Source organism: Rhineura floridana, chromosome 8, assembly GCF_030035675.1.
Source record: "Rhineura floridana isolate rRhiFlo1 chromosome 8, rRhiFlo1.hap2, whole genome shotgun sequence".
In the NCBI taxonomy this organism is placed as follows: domain Eukaryota; kingdom Metazoa; phylum Chordata; class Lepidosauria; order Squamata; family Rhineuridae; genus Rhineura; species Rhineura floridana.
The window spans coordinates 43414003-43438628 of NC_084487.1; the positions used below are offsets into that span (position 1 = coordinate 43414003).

General features: G+C 44.4%; 1 protein-coding gene across 2 annotated transcripts; it reads left to right on the top strand.

The window, feature by feature from the left end:
- The first annotated feature begins 1796 nt into the window (after positions 1-1796).
- GCAT (glycine C-acetyltransferase) lies at positions 1797-24626 on the top strand. 2 transcript variants are annotated; one of them, XM_061639083.1, is made up of 9 exons: positions 1797-2057; positions 12201-12331; positions 14555-14656; positions 15593-15739; positions 15878-16032; positions 17043-17125; positions 18414-18585; positions 20900-21021; positions 24229-24626. In XM_061639083.1, exons 1-9 carry the CDS (start codon positions 1859-1861, stop codon positions 24378-24380), a joined length of 1263 nt encoding a protein of 420 aa, XP_061495067.1. In that variant the 5' UTR covers positions 1797-1858; the 3' UTR covers positions 24381-24626. The 2 variants fall into 2 exon arrangements, with proteins under 2 accessions (XP_061495067.1, XP_061495068.1); XM_061639084.1 differs by lacking the exon at positions 1797-2057 and adding an exon at positions 5491-5587 and having other exon boundaries at positions 12179-12331.

Consider the following 24626-nt stretch of genomic DNA (forward strand, 5'->3'; position numbering starts at 1 on the left):
GCAAATTCAGAAGTGCAGGGTCCCTTCATATTAGTCATAGTCACGCCGCTCCCCCTTTTTGCTGCAGGGTTGAGAATGAGATCTTTGTTAATGCCTTCTCCCAAAATAGACATCCTTAGGAGCCAATAAGCATGAAAGGGGAGAGTGTTAGCTACTGAGAAGACTCTTCTCAGTGGCTGACTCACCTCCTTTCTCTCTGATTGGCTTCAATCAGCAGGAAAGGCCAAGGAAGCATATGAAAAGATTCTTCTCAGTTGCTAGGACACTCTCCTTCCATGCTGATTGGCTCACAGGATGCTGGAGACACAGGGACCCTGCTCCCAAAAAAGTAAAGGGTCTAAGACCTTCCTAGACTATGGACGACTACACCGACTCAGTAATAATTGTGTTTATCTATAACTGTACAGGTTGATAATAGATGGAGGTTCAGCTTAAACATTCCAAGGGACAGCTAAAGTCTACTGTCCTACAACAGATCTCCAGAGCCTTCCACAGTTTGCTCTTTCCTACTCTCTCTCTTCAAAAACTGCAGCTTCTTTTCTTTCACAGACCTAGATTACACCATATTTCGGCTGCAATCCAATACATGTCTACTCAGGAGACTTACTCCTAGGTAAATGTGTGTCAGATTGCAACCTTTGTGAAAGGTGCAGGTGGTGGGAGTGAGAAAGGCATGCCCCCTTTCAGGACCTTCCTGGTATTTCCTAGCCTAGCCTTTCATAGAACTGTAGAGTTGGAAGGGGCCTATAAGGCCATCAAGTCCAACCCCCTGCTCAATGCAGGAATCCAAATTAAAGCATATCCGACAGGTGGTTGTCCAGCTGCCTCTTGAAGGCCTCCAGTGTTGGAGAGCCCACCACCTTCCTAGGTCATTGGTTGCATTCCGTTCAGAACACATCCACTGGTCATTTTCAGCCAGTGATCTCTGACAAAAGGAACGTCTTGTCAGATGCTGGCCAGCAGGTTTGACCAACCTGAAGCAATCCTTTTAGCTTTGCTCACTAAACCTTTCCTGTCTAAAACTTCTTCAATCTTACAACAGCCCCCTCCCTCTCCTAGACATCATTTCGGCACCTCTTCTGCCTCAGGTCCTCTTGTTGACTGCAACATAGGAAGCTGCCTTATAAGCAGTCAGAGCATTGTCTCATCTTGCTCAGTATTGTTGACACTGACTGGCAGCAGCTCTCCAGGCTTTCAGAGAGGGGCCATTCCCAGACCTACCTGGAATTGAACCTAAAACCTTTGCATGCGAAGCGGATGCAGCTCCAGTGCTGGTATGCGAATTAAGGCCCGATCCGGATCGCGACTCCCCATACCTGCAATTTGCCCATGGAAAATAGTTCTCATAGAAGGGAATGAGAATCCCCTCCCCCCACCCTGGCAGTATAAATTACACCGGGAGGGCTGATACGGATCGGGACTAAAGCGGGCGGATAAAGGGATAGCTCCCTAGCCTAGTGCTACAGGGTCACGATCATGCCCCCCGCGCTGGTAGTTTGTATTAAAAAAAAACACGACACCGTTAAAGGCACAGCTACATGTTGTTATGTGCCTTCAAGTCGATTACGACTTATGGCGACCCTATGAATCAGTGACCGCCAAGAGCATCTGTCATGAACCACCCTGTTCAGATCTTGTAAGCTGAAGCCTGCTCTGTGGCTTCCTTATGGTACAATGTGCTTCGCCCTCAGCCAAACTCTTATCTTTGTCTAAGTGTTCTCTGTCTCTTTAAAGGAACTCTGCTGCTAATGGTGCCTCTGCTGCGGAGGCCTGATTGGCTACCTCAGCCTACACCTCCTTTCGCGTGGTTCCAGGCAGTCTCTTCTTTCTGCGCGTGGAGTTTGATCTAGCTGGGGGGATGTGGAGCAGTCGGCTTTTAAGAGCCCCCTTTCCGCTAGGGCAATGCAGCCCCTTCCGAGCACGGTCTGCACTGGCCGAGCTGCAACAGCTATTGGAGGAAGAGCTTGAGGGCATTCGAGGCGCGGGGACCTGGAAGAGCGAGAGGGTGATAACTTCGAAGCAAGGGCCGCATATTCATGTAGAAGGCAGCCGCCGAGGTAGGTAGGGCAGAACGAAAGCGATCCTTTCGCTTAGTTTAAAAGACCACATTCGGGTGGAAGAAACCTGGGTAGGAGAGAGGGAGCTTTGGTTGGGACTTGACCTAGATGCAGTGGATTCTTCTTAACAACTTCGGAAGAACGTGGCCACCGTCCTCTTTCTTGTGTTAGAACTCCTAAGAACATAAGAACATAACATAAGAAGAGCCTGCTGGATCAGGCCAGTGGCCCATCTAGTCCAGCATCCTGTTCTCACAGTGGCCAACCAGGTGCCTGGGGGAAGCCCGCAAGCAGGACCCGAGTGCAAGAACACTCTCCCCTCCTGAGGCTTCCGGCAACTGGTTTTCAGAAGCATGCTGCCTCTGACTAGGGTGGCAGAGCACAGCCATCATGGCTAGTAGCCATTGATAGCCCTGTCCTCCATGAATTTGTCTAATCTTCTTTTAAAGCCGTCCAAGCTGGTGGCCATTACTGCATCTTGTGGGAGCAAATTCCATAGTTTAACTATGCGCTGAGTAAAGAAGTACTTCCTTTTGTCTGTCCTGAATCTTCCAACATTCAGCTTGTTTGAATGTCCACGAGTTCTAGTATTATGAGAGAGGGAGAAGAACTTTTCTCTATCCACTTTCTCAATGCCATGCATAATTTTATACACTTCTATCATGTCTCCTCTGACCCGCCTTTTCTCTAAACTAAAAAGCCCCAAATGCTGCAACCTTTCCTCATAAGGGAGTCGCTCCATCCCCTTGATCATTCTGGTTGCCCTCTTCTGAACCTTTTCCAACTCTATAATATCCTTTTTGAGATGAGGCGACCAGAACTGTACACAGTATTCCAAATGCGGCCGCACCATAGATTTATACAACGGCATTATGATATCGGCTGTTTTATTTTCAATACCTTTCCTAATTATCGCTAGCATGGAATTTGCCTTTTTCACAGCTGCCGCACACTGGGTCGACATTTTCATCGTGCTGTCCACTACAACCCCGAGGTCTCTCTCCTGGTCGGTCACCGCCAGTTCAGACCCCATGAGCGTATATGTGAAATTAAGATTTTTTGCTCCAATATGCATAATTTTACACTTGTTTATATTGAATTGCATTTGCCATTTTTCTGCCCATTCACTCAGTTTGGAGAGGTCTTTTTGGAGCTCTTCGCAATCCCTTTTTGTTTTAACAACCCTGAACAATTTAGTGTCATCAGCAAACTTGGCCACTTCACTGCTCACTCCTAATTCTAGGTCATTAATGAACAAGTTGAAAAGTACAGGTCCCAATAGCGATCCTTGAGGGACTCCACTTTCTACAGCCCTCCATTGGGAGAACTGTCCGTTTATTCCTACTCTCTGCTTTCTGCTGTGCCGGGTAAAAACTGCACCCGTTGAACTTCTGTGTTGGCTGTAAGGAGAGTGCCTCATAAGTCTTGTGTGCTCAGCGATGTCATTTGTTCAGAGAGTGCTATAATTCCACTGAGCTATGAAGAAGCAAAATATACTTGCAAAAATTTGATCTACTAAATATATGTGGGGGGTGAAAGATGGCTTTGATAGATTCAGGTCTGGATAATATTCACTAACTGGCAAAAAACCTTGCGGTTTAAGAACATACCTATAGCCAACAGATATTTCTATCAAACTTTAAAAAGCAGAGAAATTGGGCATCTATAGTGAATGCACCAGGGGAGCAAGAGACCTGACCTCCTCTCGGAGATATTGTACTACCCTACACATTTGTAAAAATGCAAACACAATTTGAGTTGGTCTTTCATAGGTAAAACTGACCATGGGGAGGGAAGCCCGGAGTGGGCAGGGGAGGAGGAAGAAGGGGAGAGGAGAAGAGAGGCGAAAGGCAGGTCTTATTGAGGTCAATGGGATTTACTCCTGTGCAATCATGGCTAGGGTAGGTAAAACTGACCATGGGGGAGTAGGAGTAGGAGGGGAGAGAAGAGGGAAGGAAGAAGGGGGACAGGGAAGCAGAAGGAGTGGGAAGGGGAAGGAGGGGATTGGGAGGGGGAGGGGTGAAGGGAGGAGATGGGAGGGAGGAGGAGGAGGAGGAGGAGGGGAGGACAGGTTTGGGTATTTGCATGCTTTTTGAGATTAGTGGGAATTATTCCTGTGCAATCATGCTTAGGATAGATGAAACTGACCAGGGGGAGGGGAGGGAAGGAGATTGGATAGGTAGGCACTGGGCAGAGGGGAAGCCCCTTTCCTTTCCAAAAGGAAAACGTGAACAGTATCATTCTTTTTCATTCCCCCCCCCACTTTTTTATTCTACAGCAGGCACATGTAGCCTCCCACCCAAATTTAAACCAAAGCTGTCCCTGGCCACATCCACACCAGATCTTTATTTCACTTTAGAGACTCATGGCTTCTCCCAAAGAATCATGGGAAGTGTAGTTTGTGAAGGGTGCAAAGAGTTGCTAGGAGATGCCCTGTTCCATTCACAGAGCTTCAATCAGAGCGGCTGACGGTTAAACCACTCTGGCCACTGGAGCTCTGTTGGGAATAGTAGTCTTCTCTTAGCACCCTTCACAAACTACATTTCCCAGGATTCTCTGGGGGAAGCCATGACTGTGTCAAGTGAAATCAAAGTCAGGAATAGCCCCCTGATTAGGCAAGCCCAGCAGCTGTGAGTCTGGCTTTTAGAACACTGGCAGTTGGTTCTTACTGAGCATGGCCAACATTGTCATTGAGTTCAAGCCAACATTTCTTAAATTAATTAAAAATCAGCCAGGCATTTTAAAAACTTTTAAACTGCAGAAGGTGAAGGTCAGCGTATGGGGCAAGGTCAGTAACAGGATGACAGGTCCTCTGTGAACATGGCTGATTGTTAGTGAATTTCAACAGATTATGACAACTCTCAGAGAAAAAAGTCCAAAAGGGGTCTGGTTTTCCTTTCTCTCTTTTTACACTTTGAACTCTGTTCTCTGACTGTTTTGTGTATCACCATGAAAATTGAGAGGGTTGTTAAGCAAGCGTTTCTGAGTTCAGGACTATAAGTTTTGTAAGGTTTTGTTTTGAAATGAGCTTATGGGAAGGATCAGCCTTGGTCGCCCTGTATGATGACCTATGTCGGGAGAGGGACAGAGGGAGTGTTACTCTGTTGATTCTCCTTGATCTCTCAGCTGCTTTTGATACCATCGACCATGGTATCCTTCTGGGGAGACTCACGGAGTTGGGAGTTGGTGGTACTGCTTGGCAGTGGCTCCGCTCCTACTTGGTGGACCGTCTCCAGAAGGTAGGGCTTGGGGAACACTGTTCGATACCCTGGACTCTCCATTGTGGAGTCCCGCAGGGATCGGTTCTGTCCCCTATGCTTTTTAACATCTACATGAAGCCGCTGGGTGTGGTCATCAGGAGCTTTGGAGTGCGTTGTCACCAGTATGCTGATGACACGCAACTCTATTTCTCCTTCTCATCTTCCTCAGGTGAGGCTGTTGACGTACTGAACCGTTGCCTGGCTGCGATAATGGACTGGATGAGAGCTAATAAACTGAGGCTCAATCCTGACAAGACTGAGACGCTGTTGGTGAGTGCCTTCTCTGCCCAGATGGTGGATGTTCAACCTGTTCTAGATGGGGTTACACTCCCCCTGAAGGAACAGGTTCGTAGCTTGGGGGTTCTTTTCGATCCATTCCTGTCTCTCGAGGCTCAGGTGGCCTCGGTGGCACGGAATGCGTTCTATCACCTTCGGTTGGTAGCCCAGCTACGTCCCTATCTGGAAAGCGACGACCTCGCTTCAGTTGTGCATGCTCTGGTAACCTCTAGATTGGATTACTGCAATGTGCTCTACGTGGGGCTGCCTTTGAAGACAGTTTGGAAACTACAGCTAGTGCAAAACGCAGCAGCTAGACTGTTGACAAGGACCAGGCAGTCCGCACATATAACACCTGTTCTGGCTCATTTGCACTGGCTACCTATTTGTTTCCGGGCCAAATTCAAAGTGCTAGTTTTGACTTATAAAGCCTTACACGGCGTGGGACCACAATACCTAGCGGAATGCCTCTCCCAATATGAACCTACCCGGTCACTACGTTCAACATCAAAGGCCCTCCTCCGAATTCCGACCCACAGAGAAGCTTGGAGGGTCTTTACAAGATCTAGGGCCTTTTCAGTGGTTGCCCCCGAATTATGGAATAGTTTTCTTGATGAGGTGCGCCTGGCGCCTACACTTTTATCCTTTCGGCGCCAGGTTAAAACCTTTTTATTCTCCCAGGCATTTTAATCTATTATTTTAATCTATTTTTAGCTCTTAATGTATACCAGGTTGTTTAATTGTTTAATATGTATGCTTTTACTGTTTTTGTGATTTTATTGTATTTTACTCCCTGTTGTGCACCGCCCTGAGAGCCTTTTGGCTGTGGGCGGTATAGAAATCGAATAAAATAAAATAAAATAAAAAATAAATGGTAGGGTATTTTTACTTTAACATTTGCAGAATGCGAAGAATCCATGCTGACTACAGTATACAGCCACTCTTGTGGCTGTATAACCAGTAAATCAAAACAACCCATTGTGGTCAATCGTCTTGGGTATGCAGGGGTAGCTGAAGGGGTTAAAACATCCCAGGAAAGCAGGCAGTGAAACTGACATATACATGGAAGATCTTTTGAGTCTTAGGAAAGGGTAGGAAATATAAGAACATAATATTTATTTCCATTGAAGGTGCAGCATGATAACAAGCAAATGCATTCAGTTGTTAATCTAGCTGTGACTGAAGTTGGGCAATGGTAACTAGTATTGAGAGGAGGGAGGGCATCCACATAGCCCTGAGAATATGAAACAATGGATTGCTGAACTTGGGCCCAGGAAGGAAAATCTAAAAGGGTTGATGTAGCAGATGGCTGTACTGTTAAAGGTTGGATCTGGCCATCCATCAGTTTCACAAGGCAGCTGAAAAGCAATATAGAAGCAAGCTTAATCCACAGCATCAGTTTTAAAAGATCATTTTTCAGGCTCTGTGTTAGTTTTTCCTTCCTCGTTTGTATTTATGAACAAGCTTTTAACTGACACCTATTCTTTAAATTGTTTTAAGATGAAAGCTTAAAACTTTTGTCTAGCTTATTATGTTGGCGAGTGCGTGAATAGGTCAAACGTTGTTTGAATCCAAGAGCCGTTTGGAACAGGAATAAGACAGGCCAGGCAAGTTTCTTGTAAGAGTCTTTACTAGGCAAAGACATTAGACACAGCTCTCTCCATTGACATTTCTTCCCCCACTCTGAGTTCCTGCCAGTTTCCCACCTTATCACACTTTCAGCCAGCCACTGACCTTGATTGTCTGGCACTCTGTTCTCACAGCTTAACCCCTCTGCTTCAGGTTTCTCTCTCTCTGCTAAAAACCTTGTCTGTGAGTCTCACAGCCTGCGTCACTGACCAACAGCCCCCACCTGAGACTTACAGACTACAAAACTTCATGTTACAATTATTACATTTCTACAACATTAACTTTTTCATTACAATACATTTTAGTACATGGTTTGATTTCTTACAGTTTACATTTACATTTTCAGTTCAGTTCAGTTTCTCTTTATTCTTTATTTACACAAGTTTCACAGATTCATGTTTGTTCACTTTTATTTGATAATACACTTATATTTCATTCTTCAACACAAAACTTCCACATTAGATCCATTGTTTCTTTATCTATTGGTCCCTCTTTTTCTCATTCTACTGGAAATTCATCTGTTTCATTATTCTGTTGTGTAACATTAAATGCAAATCTCTGAGGAGGTTGACCTTTCATTTTTCTCTCTGATTTCCTGACATTATCTATTTCCATTTCTTCTTCACTTTCAATTTTATTCGGACCTGCACCACTAGTACTTGGCATTTCTGTATCATGTGTTACCATGTCTTCACTTCTCAGCCTTTTAACAGTACGTTTGCCACTGTGTATTAAATCTGTTAATGCAGTTTTTAATGGAATTTGTTGTCCAAAAGGAACATCCGCAGCTTCCTGTTTGCTTTCACTATCTAGGATCACTGTTTGACTGTCTCTCCAAGGTTTATCTATCACCTTTATGTTTCTGCTTAACACCACTTGTTGTTTCTCAGGCAACCAAACTCTATAATATGAATTCTGAAATCCCAAAATGCGTCCTGCCTGAGCTTTTGACTGTTTTGCAACATGTACCCAGCATTTTGCCCCAAAACGTTCTATGTGTTTCACCCTGGGTTTTCTTCCAGTCAGTTTCTCATAGGGAGACATGCCTATTGTTCTGTGCATTAGGCGGTTCTGAATATAAACAGTGTACAGAATACATTCACCCCAATAAGTGTTATTCATATCAGCATCTGCTAGCATTGCTCTCAATGAATCCTGCAATGACCGGTTCCTCCTCTCTGCTGTTCCGTTGGAGGATGGGCTGAAGGGAGCAGTGAGACTTTGAATTATCCCCTTCTTTTCCAAATATGTTTGAAATGAATTACTGGTAAATTCACCTCCTCTATCTGATCTGATATTCTTGATAACAACCCCATGTTGTGTTTCTGTTCTCTGTATGAATGCCTTTAATTTCTCTTCTGCATCACTTTTCTTTTTCAATAAGAACACATGTGTAAATCTGGAGAAATCATCCACAATCACTAAATAAAACCTTGCTCCTCCTTTTGAGCACTGAAAAGGTCCAGCCAAATCCACATGTATGAGCTGATAGGGTTCAGTAGTCGTGCTTTCACAGCTCTTATTTACTGGATTCACTGTCATTTTTGTTTTATAGCATACCTCACACTCATCCACATGCTCACAGTGTGTTAACTTCAAATCTTGACTATGCTTTGGGGTGTTTTGTATTTTTTGGAAATGTGCGTGTGCCAGTTTTCTGTGCCATTCATGGACACAATTATCATGTTTCTCTTTATTTACTGCTATCCAAGCACACATGTGTTTATGAAGCTTGCACTCAATCATAAACATTTTGTTCTGTAATTTCCCTTGCATGCATATTTCACCATCTTTTCTTACAAAACATCTATCCCCTTCAAATGTAACTTTGCAACCTATTTGAGCCAATTTTCTCACTGATAGAATGTTATATTTTAAACCAGAAATCAATAATACATCTGTTAAAATTCCCAAATTACCCATCTTCAGCGTTCCTCTGGCAGTCGCGTCCTGAGTCGATCCGTCAGCCAGATAAAGCTTCTCCTGCGTCGGCTTTGAAGTGAAAAATAAACTAGAGTCTGTGATTAGGCAATTAGACGCTCCACTGTCAAGAAGCCATTTAGAGTTAATCAGTTTATTGCTCTCCTTAGAAACAAAGTTCACGCTTGTTCTCTGACTTTCAAAGCCTCTGTAATTCCTCTTCTTTAAACAATGTCTCTGTATATGCCCACGTGATCCACAAAAATAACATATTTTAGTCTCTTCCCTGCTTCTTTGATTTTGGTGTTGTACAGACACAGTCTCAGTCACAGTCTCTTTTAATTCTATTTTCTTGTTCTCTTGTCTCCTATTCCACTCTTGTTGAAGTTTCTGTTCCACAAAGTCCAAAGTCAGATTCCCGTCAGGTTGGGTTTCCAGGCCAGAGACCAGCACGTCCCATTTTTGATCAAATGAAGATAACAGGAGATAAACCATCTGTAGGTCATTATGATGCACGCCTCGATCTTGCAGCTCAGCATTTAATCTACGAAACTCAGCCAAATGCTCTTCCATAGTCACATCATCTGTAAAACGCTTCTGATATAGCTTCCGTGCTAAACACAGCCTGCTTCCTGCAGTTTGCTGTACATGCGCGGCTCTTAACTTTTCCCACATCTGATTAGCTGTCGGCTCATTACTCACCTGCAACAGTTGTGAATCTGATAGCCCCAGAGTAATAAAAGCCTTCGCTTTCTCGTCTTTCTTCAGCCACGCTGCTGAAGGAGCTGCCGGAGGGGGGTTTTCCACGACATCATTCAAATCCTCTTTAATCAGAACTGCTCTCATTCTCCACTTCCAGCTGGAGTAATTTACAGCATTCAGCCTCTCCATCGGCATCCCGGATAATAGATTTACAGCCATGTTGCCCACTCTTACTTGCCTCTTACTTGCGCTTTTTTTTTCTCTCTGCAACAACACCACTTCACCGGCTCTTGAACCCGCTACCACGCCTGATAAGCTGGGCCCATAACCCCTGTTGGCGAGTGCGTGAATAGGTCAAACGTTGTTTGAATCCAAGAGCCGTTTAGAACAGGAATAAGACAGGCCAGGCAAGTTTCTTGTAAGAGTCTTTACTAGGCAAAGACATTAGACACAGCTCTCTCCATTGACATTTCTTCCCCCACTCTGAGTTCCTGTCAGTTTCGCACCTTATCACACTTTCAGCCAGCCACTGACCTTGATTGTCTGGCACTCTGTTCTCACAGCTTAACCCCTCTGCTTCAGGTTTCTCTCTCTCTGCTAAAAACCTTGTCTGTGAGTCTCACAGCCTGCGTCACTGACCAACATATTATATAGATAATATAATCATTTATTATTAAAAAAATGAACCACAATTGTAAGATTATATTTAATATGTGATATAGCCAGTAGAAGTTTATGTTTAGTAGAATCTTAATTAGCTAGAATATTTTCATAGTTCTGACCCTGTGGTCGGTACTATTGGTGTGTGTTTTAGCCCTTCAAGACGTGGAGTCCTCCTTAGTTGACCTGGTTCCAGGTAGAGCTGTAAACAAACAGGGGGGAAACCAGCATAGCCAGTTCTATTTTTTATTTTTTTGCCTTCTCACAAGTTGCCAGATCTTTTTGTGCAAAGGCTAGAATGTTGGACTCATTGATAAACTTCTTTTGAGTTAAGCTGCCATTTTTGAGAAAAAGCTGCATCATTTTCAGTTAGTTTGTCATGTGCAAGGGCTGCAGTTTAAGCATGTACAGCAGGAGTTAGGAACCTGTGGCCCTCCAGATGCGGTTGGACTACAATTCCCATAATTCTTGACTGTTAGCCATGCTGGCTGGAGCTGATGGGAGTTGTAGTCTACGGGCTCCTGACTCCTGCTCTACTTGCTTGAATGCAGCCCATGCACATGCCAACTGGGAGGGGGGACACTTAATTGAGCTCTGCTCCAGTGCATAATTCACATGCTTCTGTTTGGGAAGTTGCAGGGTACATGTATGTGCCTTCTCAATCGCCATCCCTCCCCACCCCAAATTTCCTTAAGCTGGGGAAAGGGGGGGCATGGCATAGCAATATTGCGACTTGGCAATCACTTTACCCTTCCTACTTACCTCTATCTCAGTGGTTCCCAAATTGTGGTCCATGGACCACCAGTGGTTTGTGAGCTTCTTTCAGGTGGTCTGTGGCATGTCCACATTAAATAATATTGATTTTTAATTGTATTTTTATTGCTTATTTTATTTCTTATACTTTGTTGTATTACAGTTTGAATTCTGTGGAATCTAGTGCATTACAAGTACTACAACAGGCAGAAAATTATTAAGTGGTCCACCAAGATAATCAGGAATTTTCAAGTGGTCCAAGGTGGAAAAAAGTTTGGGAACCATTGCTCTACAGCTCATTCCCTCCACCCTACAACCTAAACAAAACTCAACCAACCATATCTGCCAGCATCAGCCACAGGATCAAACAGAAGCCTTCTGTTGTTAACACTACCAGATCTTGTTCCCTAACCTGTCCTGGGCTCCACCCAAATACTGAAATTGTCTAAAATAATTTTTTAAAAAACTTGCAGCCCTAGCTCCAACTACTGGAGAGATACTATTACTTAGTGCAGTCTTCCCCAACCTGGTACCTTCCAGAGGCTTCTGGAATACAACTCCCATCAGCCCCAACCAGAAGAGCTAATGGTGAGAGATGATGAGAGTTGTAGTCCAAAGCATTGAGAGGGCACCAGATTGTTGAAGACTGGCTCAGTGGTGGAGCACATGGTTTGCATGTGAAAGGTCCCAGTTTAAACCACCAACATCTCCAGTTAAAAGGATCAGATAGTGAGTGGTAGGAAAGACATCTGCTGGAGATCTTGAAGAGTTATTGCTATTCATAAAAAATAATAGTGGGCTAAATAACCTGATTTGGTATAAGTCAGCTTTCTATTTTTGAATCAAAGTGAGAAATACACAATTACTTAAGAAGATGAATACAGCTGGACTACGTGCACATTGCTCATTTCTTCCTGCTAGCTTTTTGTTTTTGCTGTTGCAGATATCCTGAATTTCTGTGCCAACAATTACCTAGGACTCTCCAGTCATCCCAAAGTGATCCGTTCTGGACTGGATGCCCTGGAGAACTATGGAGCTGGCCTCAGTTCTGTCCGTTTCATTTGTGGAACACAAGTAGGAATGAACCAGAGTGTTGAAAAGACCTAACTGTATTTGTAGTGCAAACACCTGATAATGTGACTCTTCTTCTTTAAGTAATTGCCCTGGGGGCTAGCTTCTTGATTAAAACAAGAAAACATTTTAGCAAGCAAGGAAAAACTCTGTTATTGCTTTTTAAATTATTTTACAGCCAGTCATAATTCCAAAGCAAAGGGCTTTGCATTAAAAAAAAAAAAGAATATTCAAAGTTCTGCATGAAGGAAATGTTGAAATCCTTTCAACAGTAGTACAAATGACACAGAATAAGCACATTTAGATGGAATTTGTGCATTATGTATAATATTCTGCAAGAAACCACACAGGGCATCAGAGTTGCCAGACTTATCAGTACAGTAACACCTCAGTTAACAAAGTAGATGCGTTCTTGGACATTACTTCTTTAACAGAAACTTTCCTACCAGAGGTAGGAATAACATGGAAAGAATAGGGATAGGTTCCTTCTCCTGTTGATTGATGGTGGGGGCAGCTTCAACAGGTGCTTTAAAGGGTACCTACCCGGCACCCACCCACTTCCCCTCCTTCCCTCTCCCCTCCTTCTCCTCCTCTGAATTGTATTGGATCCTTCCCTCCCCAGCCCTGGGAGAAAGCAAGAGATCTCTGTAATGCCAAGGCACAGGTTGATCAGTTTCATCTTAAAGCAAAGGCACAGTCTTGAAATTTTATCTATAGTAAAGCAAAGATACAAGCTGGTCAGTTTCACCTTAAAGGAAAGGCACAGGCCTGAAAGTATCCATAGCAAAGCTGGTCAGTTTGACCTTTAACAAAAGCCTGCCTTAAAAGGAGCTTTGTTCCTGGAGGATTCCTTAGCTGAGGTATTACTGTATCTGAACTGGCCTTGATTTTTTCTTTTACTTTTACATTTATACATTAAAATTCTTGTTATCTTGTCAGAGGCAATATGCCTCTATATACCAGTTGCTGAGAATCAAGAAGTTGTGAGAGTGATGCTGCACCCAAGTCCTGCTTGTGGGCATCGCATAGGGTTCAGGTTAGCCACTGTTGGAAAACAGGGTGCTGGCTTAGATGGGTCTTTGGCCTGATACAGCAGGGCGGTTCTTATGGTCTTGTTAGTGTTTCCACAGTCATCTAGATGTTTCTGCCAAGAATACCGGGACTGATTTGGTTGTGGGAGGTTATAGCCTTTCCCATATGCATATTTTCAGTCAAGGTAGATACTCCAGAATAAAGGTATGGACATGGTTATGCAGAGGTTAATAGGACTGAAGTGCAAATCTTATCAGAACTGGAACCAGAGTTGAAATGTTGAGGGAGATTCATGGGATGGTCAGTACTAAGAGTCCGTTACAAGCCAAGGTCTAAAATTGCAGACCAAATCAATGTGATGAGCACTATGGACAACAAAAGCAAAAGTTATATTGCAGAGGCTAGAACAGCCATCATTGGGGAGAGTTGTGTCCAGTGGTGCCATCAGGACAGGATGTTGGGGCAAAAGTTCAGGGCCCTGCTCAGGAGAATGAGCAGAAGGGCCTCTGGGTGCAGCAGGACTGGTTTACCACATTTTCAAGTAAGTGCAATAAGGCATGTTACTATTGAAAGAGTCCCCTTCCCCTCCCACAAGGCCATGAAGACCACAGTCTAAAATTACCTAATTGCATCCAGAGTTGAAGAGGGCCAAGATAAGAACCAAATAATCTCTCCAAGGAGCAGGAAACAGTAAGCAGACAGGGCACTGTAGACTCCTGTTCAGGGGCAGATCCAGGCCTTGCCTGGAAATATTCCTAGCTGGGTCAAGAGAAACCACTGGGCTGAAAGTAGGGCAAAGCCAGTCTGGGATTTAGGAATATATTGCCACTTCTTTCACTCTGTAGCCTTGAGTGTCTCCATAAAGTAGGGATGAGGACCTGTAGCTCTCTTGATGTTTCTGAACTAGGATCTTCATAATCTCTGGTCTTTGGCTATGCTGGTTGGGGCTGGAGTCTAAAACCATCTGGTGGGCCACAGGATCTCCATCTCTGCCATAAGGAGTATGTTCACACAGGCAAAGAGATCCCTGGTTTGAGCTTCAGCCTATCTTGACAGATAGTGATTATATACTTTTAGATAAATGAGCTAGAATGTCTGGCTGTAACATTAACTGTTGTTGTTGTTAACATTTGTTCGTGAATCTCATAGTAGGAACTCCTTGTGCTTTCTCTTGTCTGCTTTCCAATTCTTTAGAGTATACACAAGGACCTAGAGGAGAAGATTGCTCATTTCCATCAGAGAGAAGATGCCATTCTCTATGCCAGCTGCTTTGATGCCAATGCTGGAATCTTTGAGGTTCATAGCACTTCATGTATAGGGAGCTGGAGGGTGGGGGGATGTTTATTTATTATTTGATTTATATCCAGCCCTTCTTCCTGGCAGGAGCCCAGGGCAGCAATGTTAGGAATGGTCTGTAGAAAGTGACAAAATCCCAAAACAATATATTTCCAGAAAGGTAGCCATGCTAATCTGTTGCAGCAAAAACAGCAACCACTTAAAAATGAACAAATGTATTATGACATAAGCATTTGTGTACCAGAATGTGCTTCATAAGGTGCATGAAGTGTTATCCTCAAGTTCACGTACACACACACGATGTGATAGTGAGGTCAGATGGAAATAACATGCAAAAAATATAGCAATGTGACCATTATGTTTAAGCAGAGTTGGGGAACCTGTGGCTCTTCAGATGTTGATGGACTACAAGTCCCAACATCGCATGCTGGCTAGTGCTGATGGGAGGTGGAGTCCAATAACATCTGAAGAGCTACAATTTAGCCACTGCTGTATTAAAAATTCTGTGTATACAAATAAGGGCACAGACCATTCACAATAGCCGTAATTGATAACACAAACATTGTTAACTTAACTCTCACCTGTAGTGGGATAGCAAAATGACACAAGACTGCTGTGGTTTTATCTTTTGGCTAGTCTATAGAGTTGCCTGTTTCAGGAGAGAATGAAACATTAGTTGTTAAAATGATGCATAGTAAAGAGAGGAAGGGTCATAGCTCAGTGGTAGAGCATCTGCCTTGCATGCAGAAGGTCCCACGTTCAATCCCCAGCATCTTCCAGTAGGGCTGGCACAAACTTCCCATCCAAAATCTGGAGAGTTGCTGCCAGTCAGTGTAGAAAATACTGAGCTATATGGACCAGTGTGTTTGACTCGGTATAAGACTGTGTCCTATGATGCTTGCTGTAACTATTGTCTTTGCTTTTTGGTACCTACAGGCGCTACTGACCCCTGAAGATGCAATAATTTCAGATGAACTGAATCATGCCTCTATCATTGATGGGATCCGGCTCTGTAAGGCTAATAAATATCGCTACAAGCACATGGACATGCAGGACCTGGAAGCCAAGTTGCAGGATGCGCAAGTAAGTTGGTGCTGTTGCTTCAAAGCAAGATGAGATCACTGCTTTTCAAAGTGCCCACCTCCCCTTCCTCCCCACGAGCAGTTTTCTCAGGTTCTTCTTCTTACTTGCTGTCCTTTCCTCACTTTCTCTTCCGCAAAGAAATATCGTCTGCGGATGGTGGCTACTGATGGCGCTTTCTCCATGGACGGGGACATTGCCCCCTTAAAAGAAATCTGTAGCCTGTCTGAGAAGTACAAAGCCATTGTTTTTATTGATGAATGTCATGCCACTGGGTTTCTTGGGCCCAATGGACGGTAAGAAATTGGATTATTTGCCTTTGTTACATTCTTTGCTGCTATGGGTTTTAGCAGGGCTAATGGTGCTGGCTGCTAGCTTCCTCCTCCTTGGTCTTAGTGTTGCCGTTGTAGGACTCGGAGGGAGCAGACAAAATCAAAACTAGTTGGCTTGCCTGTCATTGGCTCTGGACAGCTGGTATAGCACAGTGGGGAGGAGAGCCTGGCTGGGAGTCCAGAGTCTGTGAGTACAAATCCCTGCTCGTGTCTCCTGGGTGTCAAGGGCCAGCTAAAGATCACCCCACAGGGAGTGGCTCAGGGGTTATGTGCCCTGCCACCTGTGCAGCCGTGGGCAAGCTGCATAGTCCCAAGGAGCCCAGTTTCCCCGCAGCTGGCAGTTGTGGACAAGGAAGGGGCTGGCTTGTGCAGCTGTGGCAAGCTGAGCAGGCCCTAGCCAGCTGGGGAGGACTAGCCTCAGCGGGAGGCAATGGTAATCCCCCTCTGAATACCGCTTACCATGAAATCCCTATTCATAGGGTAGCCATAAGTCGGGATCGACTTGAAGGCGGTCCATGTCATTGGCTCTGGCTCCACCTTCTATTGGTCTCCCTGCTTTCTGCCCTACCAGTCCCAATGGGCTTGAGCCACCACTGCAAACCAGGACTCTGGGTTTGGATGTAGCACTATACCTTTCCTGATTTACCTGCCTGCTGCAAGTGAAGAGCAGAGTGGGAGCAGCTGGGCTCCTTGCACCCCCACGCAGCGCGTACATGACATGTGAAGCTGGCAGATGTCTTGATGCTTGTGAGGAGTTTTCTGAGTAGAGATTCCCAAGCTTCAGTGGTTTATTGCCAACTGCAGGAGAGTGTAGTGGTTTTTCAAACTGCGCTGCTAGAAAATCTGAAGTTCTTTGGGATGCAAGAATGGTGGATAAGCAACACCTAGAGGACAACAGTTCTCCCAGCTTTAGGAACAGGCAAAATGGCAGTATGCTGGCGCCTAAGCTAATAACAGTTATTTCCTCCTTACAGGGGCACTGATGAACTGTTGGGAGTGATGGATCAAGTCACTGTAATCAACTCAACACTTGGGAAGGCACTTGGGGGAGCAGCAGGTGCAGTTGCTAACTAGTGTTATCCTAATTAGAAACGTAGGGGAAATATATATATATAATTTTAGGAGCATAACTTATGCCTTGCTTGTCTCCATAAACTCAGGACAGCTCACATCATCAGTTCTCCAGAGCTCCCGCTACTCAAGATTCTTTCTCTCTTCTCTGCCCTGCCCCCTTTTCCATGGAAACAGTTTGAGAGACAATATGGGTATCCAGTCTATGGCTAAAGCCAGGGAGGCTGGACACAGTGAACATTGCTGAAGATGGGACATGGAAAGGGAATAAAGTCAAGAGAACTGGGTTGGGTGAGGCCCCGTCAAGTGGAAAAGTTAGAGAGCTGGGACAGCAAAGCCTCCTTCCACTCAGCTCTCCTGCCTTTAGCTGGGGCAGCACCCGATGCCTTAAAGCATAGGTGGGGAATCTCCAGGGTCTAAATGCAGCCCTCCAGGCCTCTCTGTCTGACCTCAGAACTTCCCCGAGGCCACGCCCCTCATCAGACCACTCCTCTCCAGGCCATGCTCCTCATTGGCCCTGTTCTGTGCCCTCCTCCAGTGCCTTTGCCTGGCAGAATGTGTCCTTGAACTGTGGTAATTTAGCCTCTTGCTTCCTTGGATGGAGGATGGAAGGTAGGTGCGTATGTAGAAAACTGCTTTTTGTGGCTGGAATGTAGCCTACTCTGTACCAATAAGAGTCTCATCCTTGGCTGTGTCCATTTATGTCTCTCTCTGCACCCCTACCTGAAAGGAACTGTGGTTCTCTTCTGAGTATCTGCCCTTGACCTGCCTTTCACAGGATCATGCGAGGGTGTAGGGAGGGATCCCTCTAGAGGAGGGCTTCCCATAGCAGTCAATATTGACACCCTGCCATCGATGGGACTGTGCAAGAGGTTGAATAAAGACCTAGGAATTGAACAGGGGTTGAAAAGGGCCTAGAATTAAAAATGTTTGAGGTACAGTGTGAAAATTGTAATTAGGAACTACAAGACTCAGAAAGGCAGGGCATGGGTGTGTACAGAGTTCATCTCCCTTCCCAGGGAGGAACCTCTGCATCTGAGTCCAATACTTTTATACAATACAATATTTTGTGATTCCTGGTAATGGTGATGGATGATTAATAAATGTAAGGGGTCAATGAACTCAGAGGTTTGGGAAACCCTGCTCTAAGACATGAAGCTATTGGGTTGAGCAGACATGCACAACATATGAGTCCCCAAGAAGAACACAGCCTACTCGTCATTTATGATAGCTCTTCAGGGTCTTGAGCTAACCTCCTTGCCTTCTCTTTGCAGGTGGCTACACAACTGGCCCCAAAGCACTCATTGACCTTCTGCGTCAACGTTCTCGCCCTTACCTCTTTTCCAATAGTTTGCCTCCTGCTGTTGTGGGCTGTGCCTCCAAGGCTTTGGATCTGCTCATGGAGAGCAATGCCATTGCGCAGTCCATGGCTGCAAAGACTAAACAGTAAGGGGAGGATATTATTTATCTCAAAGATGTATATCCCGCCTTTTGATCAAATGATCCTGAACATGGCTTACGATCGCCATAAAAATAACAGTCTCAAATCCCCACACAATTCAGCAGCCCTCAGTCTAAGGATGGGGGATCTTGTGTAGTAGTGTTGTGGCATATTCAGAAATGCAGGGTTCCTTCATGTTAGTCACACTCACACACACCCCTCCCTTCTTTGTTGCGGGGGTTGTGAACAAGGACCTTGTTAATGCCTTCTCCCACAACAACAGACACCCCTAGGAGCCAATAAGCACAAACGAGGAGAGTGTTAGCTACTAAGATGAGTCTTCTCAGCAGCTAAGTCACCTCCTTTCACTCTGCTTGGCTCCAACCTACAGGAAAGCACAAGGAAACACATTAGAGGACTCTTATCGGTTGCCACCACACTCCCCTTTCATGCTGATTGGCTCATAGGATGCTGAAGACATAGGGACGCTGCTCCCAAAAAAGTGAGGGGTCTGAGACCCCGGATGAGTATACCCCTGAGACACACCCCTGTGTCCCTCCAGATGTTTTTGGACTCCATCTCTCATCATTCCTGATCCCTGGCCAAGCTGGCTAGGGCTGATGGGAGCTGGAGTCCAACAACAATTGGATCCCTGAATGACTTAGCCCTCAAATATCTGAAAAATCGTTTTCTTCTTTAGAGACCCTCTTGGATCTTAAGATCAGCAGAGGAGGCTTTCTTGGTAGTTCTCCTGCCCCCAGAAGTTTGGAACGGGGGGGTGGCCCAGGAGAGGGCATTGTCTGAGGCAGCCCCCAAATTGTGGAATTCCCTCCTTTTAGATGTGCATCTAGCATCCTCATTGTACAGCTTTCATCTTGCACTGAAGATGCACTTCTTTACCCATACAGTTTGAGATAGATCAGAAATGTATGTCTTTCATTCTCTGTATTTAAGCTGTATTTTTGGTGTTGTGATAAGTACTGGGATTATCTGGTTTTGAATTGTATCATTGTTTTGTTGTAACCCATCCTCAGACCTTATGGTGAAGGGCAGGTGAGAGAGCAAATATATTTTATTAGATTTATATCCTGCCCTTCCAATAGGAGTCCATACATACATCTGGCAGTCCAGAGGCTCCTCATTCCTGCTTTGGTCCCATCCATCAGCCAGGGAACTAGTGTGTGCTTCCCTTCACTCTGCAGTTCCAGGGCAGCCAGCCGTTGAAGCCAAGTGTATAGAGTAACTCAGCTTTGGTATCTAAACAATATAAGAAAAGCCCAGCTGGATCAGACCAATGGCCTATCTAGTCCAGCACTCTATTATCACAGTGGACAGTTAGATGCCTTTGGGAAGCTGCAAGCAGGACTTCAGCACAGCAGCACTCTCCCCACCTGCAATTTCCATCAAAAGCAACTCAGTCATATCGCCTCTGACAATGGCCAACTGGAATTTTGTCCGCCAGAAGTAGCCTAACCACAGCCAAATGAATTCCTCAGTCTCTATGAGAAAAGGATGGCATTGTTCATGGGAAGGCAGGTGAAAGCTGAGGATGCAATATGTGTATGCCCCCATCCCGGGGAAAAGTACAATAAATAAGAAGAAATTGCATGAGGGCAAGCCCTACTGGGCCAAGAGTCTCCTGGCTTTTCCTTATGAAGCGTGTTCCTTTCTCCCTGCACCCCAATATGTTACATGTTTTCTGTTCATAACCTGGCATCACCCCAGTCCTTGCTAAAAGCTAAAAAATGCAAGAAAGTTTAGTGAAACATCTGCAAATTAAGCAAGCTAGCAAAAGTTGCTCAGCTTGTACAAGTGGAACCTGCAGCAAAATGTTGCCGTGCAGGGTCCTCCTATTAAGTTTTCAGCTTGCTATGCCCTTGCCTTGGATACTCCATTATCCACCCCTAGTTTTCCTGTTTTCCCCTCCCCTCACTGCCACTCGGCATTCTGCGGCCACTGAGCATTCTCTAGCATCATTGGACTGTCCTGGGGAGATTTGCTTAATTAGGTTTTTTTTCCCCACAAGTACTTTTTGTATTTCTACTAAACTTGGGCTCCTCCAAGTCTGTTGAGATCTCCCTCTCATTTCTCACTGGCCCCGTTTTGACTGTATAGCTGTTGGAACTCAGCACCTGATTTTGTTCTTGGAGGAAGTGATGTTTTCTGCTGTCAGAGGTGTCTCTGTGGCACCAGTAAAACAGAACACAATCCTTTCCACGCACCTAAATGGGAGATGGAGGGAGTGTTTTTTAGAGGGGCCAGGCCTTTGAGCGTAGAGCAAAGCAGGTCCCACGTTGAAACCTTTCCTCTTCCTTGTAGATTCCGAAGCAAGATGGCGGCAGCTGGATTCACCATTTCAGGCAATAACCACCCTATTTGTCCTGTGATGCTGGGTGATGCTCGGTTAGCGTCGTTGATGGCTGATGACATGCTGAAGAGAGGTAACCTTTGTGGGACAGGGGGAGGTTTGTATAGCCTGTGATATCTTCAGGTGCCACTGCCCAATCAACCCTAGGGTGGTTTGAAGAGCTTTTGAGTTTGGGGAAAAACTGAGCTGGCTCTTCCTTTGCTTGGAAGCTGTTCCAATCAGGGTGCGTCCCCTTCCATTCCCATGAGGTGTGATGCCAGTCCTGAACACCAGATAAGTCAGTGAAGTGAGTGAGGAGAACTCTCTGGCAGCCTTCAAGGAGAAGAAGAAAAACCTGATAAGTTAATTTCTGATTTAGGAAATCTAGTGCATCTTCATAAGTTAAACATGAATCATGTTTTGCATTTCATAGGGAACACAAAATTGGTTGGTTTTTATATATATATTGTGCATTATGCCACACCAGTGTGTTTCTTGTGAAAAAGGTATTTAATAATGTAGATACTGTTGTTGGTTAAGATATGGCAGGCCAGAGCTTGGAAAAGTTACTTTTTTGAACTACAACTCCCATCAGCCCAATCTAGTGGCCAGGCTGGCTGGGGCTGATGGGAGTTGTAGTTTAAAAAAGTAACTTTTCCAAGCTCTGACTCTAGCTTCAGATCCCTACCTTCCATGTCTTGTACCAGCTGAGGATGTTATGATACACAAAATGGGAATTTGATTTAAACCTATAGATCTTTGTTTTCACCCTTGATATACCAGTAGGCATGAGCCACAGTCTGGCTACCACTATATGTTGCTGCCGCTCGGTTTATTTATTGGAGTTTGATTGCTGGTATGGCAAAAATGGAAAGAGGTAGGGCTTCTCTACATGTGGCCTGGCCTGTCACTACTTGCTCAGTTTTCTTCTTTCTTCCTGTCCTGAGGGTTACTATGGGAGTGGGACAGGCAGAAATTCAATGCACCCTCTTCTCCCTCAACCCTATGTTGAATATATGAGGATGGGCAAACCATTTGCTGAACTTCTGCTTGACATGCAGGTGTTAAGTCACAGAGGCATTGTCAGGAAAAAGCTAGCAAGCCCAGCACTAACTGACAGGGACACCATAGGGCTGCAGTATTGAATCAAATTTGTTTGATCCAATTCAAAAAATGTTTGATCTATCTGCTGAAAAGATGGCTTAGGCTAGCTGTACAGCAAAATACTATTATTTTTAGTACAGGTACTTATAATAAAAACTCCAAATAGCAAGCACTATCTTAGGAAACCTTTTTGCTTTTCTTTCACTTAAGTGGCAGTGCCTTTTTCTAAAATGATGCTTGCTATGCATCCAAAAACAAAGTGTGCTCCTTGATTCAGAACTACCTTTTAAAAACTCCTCTGAAGGCTAATCAACACAGATTTCCTTGATCGAGTGACATCCCCAATCAATGCCTTTCTGCTTTGGTTTTAATAATACCCAAGTTCTAAGCACCAGTTCATTTGACCTGGAGCAAAGCCAGGATTGCATATTCTAATAGGAGTTTCCCTGACAGCTCTGCAGAGGGCAGCATTGTCTCCAGAAAACCAGCCTGTAAGTGCAAGGCTGGTAGAGGCACACACCTTGTGCTCTTGGTAACAACAATCCAAAGCTGGCCTAAGACATGCTTTGTTCTCCTACAGGTTCTAAGAGGTGCACATTCGGTGACACTGGAAGAGATCCTGGGCTGCACCTCTCCAATTACACATTATTTTATTAGCAGTACTAAAGAGTACTGGAAGCCTGCGACTAGGGATGGAAGCATCTGTCCATTTTTGTTCTCTTGGTTTCTCATTTTTCCAATCTTAAATTCAGTTCTGCAGCATTTTTTAAAAAAAATCCTTTCAAAAATTGTTCAGCATTTTCATGCAAATTTTGCCTACTAAACACATGATTGTATGTCATGTTGACTAGCATACATATTTTTTGCAAGCCTTTTCTCGTCATATAATGCATTTTTGTGTGTTATTTTCACTAATGTATTCATGCTTATGCCCACTTTCCCCTGATACACTGTTCATATTATTATTATTATTATTATTATTATTATTATTATTATTCATCAACCTTGGGTCCTTAGATGTTGCTGGACTACAACTCCCGTCATCCTTGGCCATTGGCTGAACTAGCTGGGGTTGATGGGAATTGTAGTCCAACAACATCTGAGGACCCAAGGATGAAGAATATATGCATTTCTGTAAACCTTGCTGGTTGAAGAACTGCATCGCAAAACTCAGATAAGTATGAATTTTGAAGGGTGGCTGTTTTTTTGGTTTTCATATTGTTTCAGAAAGTGCAAATTTGATAAATTTGGCTTTAAATATGAACCAAATTGAATTTCTTCCCCATCCCTCCCAACAACCAAAGAAGAGGCCAACTAGTTCAAATCAGTAACGGGAGACGTTCACCCCTTGCAACTGCTCTTTTGGCCTTCCTTCCCTTTTGGTCTGCCCGCAGGAGCTGTCGCCTGCATTATGTGAGAGAAGCGAACTCCTTTCTTGCTAACTTGAATGCTGCCACCTTGTGGACGTCTTTATTTTCTCTGTCTGGCAAGACTAAATGGGGTTGGGAGCCCTGCTGCAGTTTCTAAAGCGGGGGTGTGTGGCTTTTCCCCAAAACACATGAAATAAGGAACCACAAATATAGGTTTTATATCGTAAATCATAAATATATTATGGCATAAGCTTTCGTGGAGTACAAAAATATTCTGCATGTGGAGCTTCACAACTCTCAATGAAGCACAAACAAACACGAATATGAGATTCAGAGACTGCTGATCCTTAATCTGCTTCCTCTATGTGAACTGGCAGTATTGGATGTGCTGCTGTACAGAAATATGTGCATAATATAGGTGGAATTTTACCAGTCCATTGATATAAATTGCCTGACTTTATAGCATTGCTCAGGATAAATGCTTAATCCTGGTCAAAAGGGATTAGGTGCTTCCGTAGGTCAGCCTGACAACTAAATCCCCCAAAATTGTGTGGGTTAGTAAATAGTTGCATGCCAGCTTGCTCACATATATTATCTGTTAGTCACAGTGATGGATATTGATATTTTAATGTTATTGTTTTCTTAAATCATGTATTTGCTATATGCTTATTTAATTGATACACTTTTTGTGTGCCACCTGGTAAAAAGTTTGAGTTCCAAACAGCAGGGTATTATATAAAATAGATTGTTGTCACAATAGATTTGCTTGTGAGGTTAATTTGCTGCCTTTGCTATCCTTATCCGTCTCCCTGTTTCTCATCTGACAGGCATCTACGTCATTGGGTTCAGCTACCCTGTGGTGCCCAAGGGAAAAGCCCGTATCCGCGTACAGATCTCAGCTGTTCACAGCGAAGAGGATATTGATCAGTGTGTGGAGGCCTTCATTGAAGTAGGCCGTAAACATGGAGCCTTGCCTTGATCTGCTGGAGACTATGAGCTGTCCCAAAGGATGCCTTTCAGAAGCTGAAACTGGGAACAAACCATGCTGTGTCTTAGAGTTGACAGCACCTTTGAAAGAGAGATCATCACTCAGATCACTGTTGGTGCTGTGTTGTCTAGCTCCAGCCTAATACATACCACTGCATTATGTCTCTGCTAAAAAAAGGACTGCAATGTCCTCAGTGCTTGGAAGAGGGTAGAGTAATAAAGGTGACATTGACCTTCA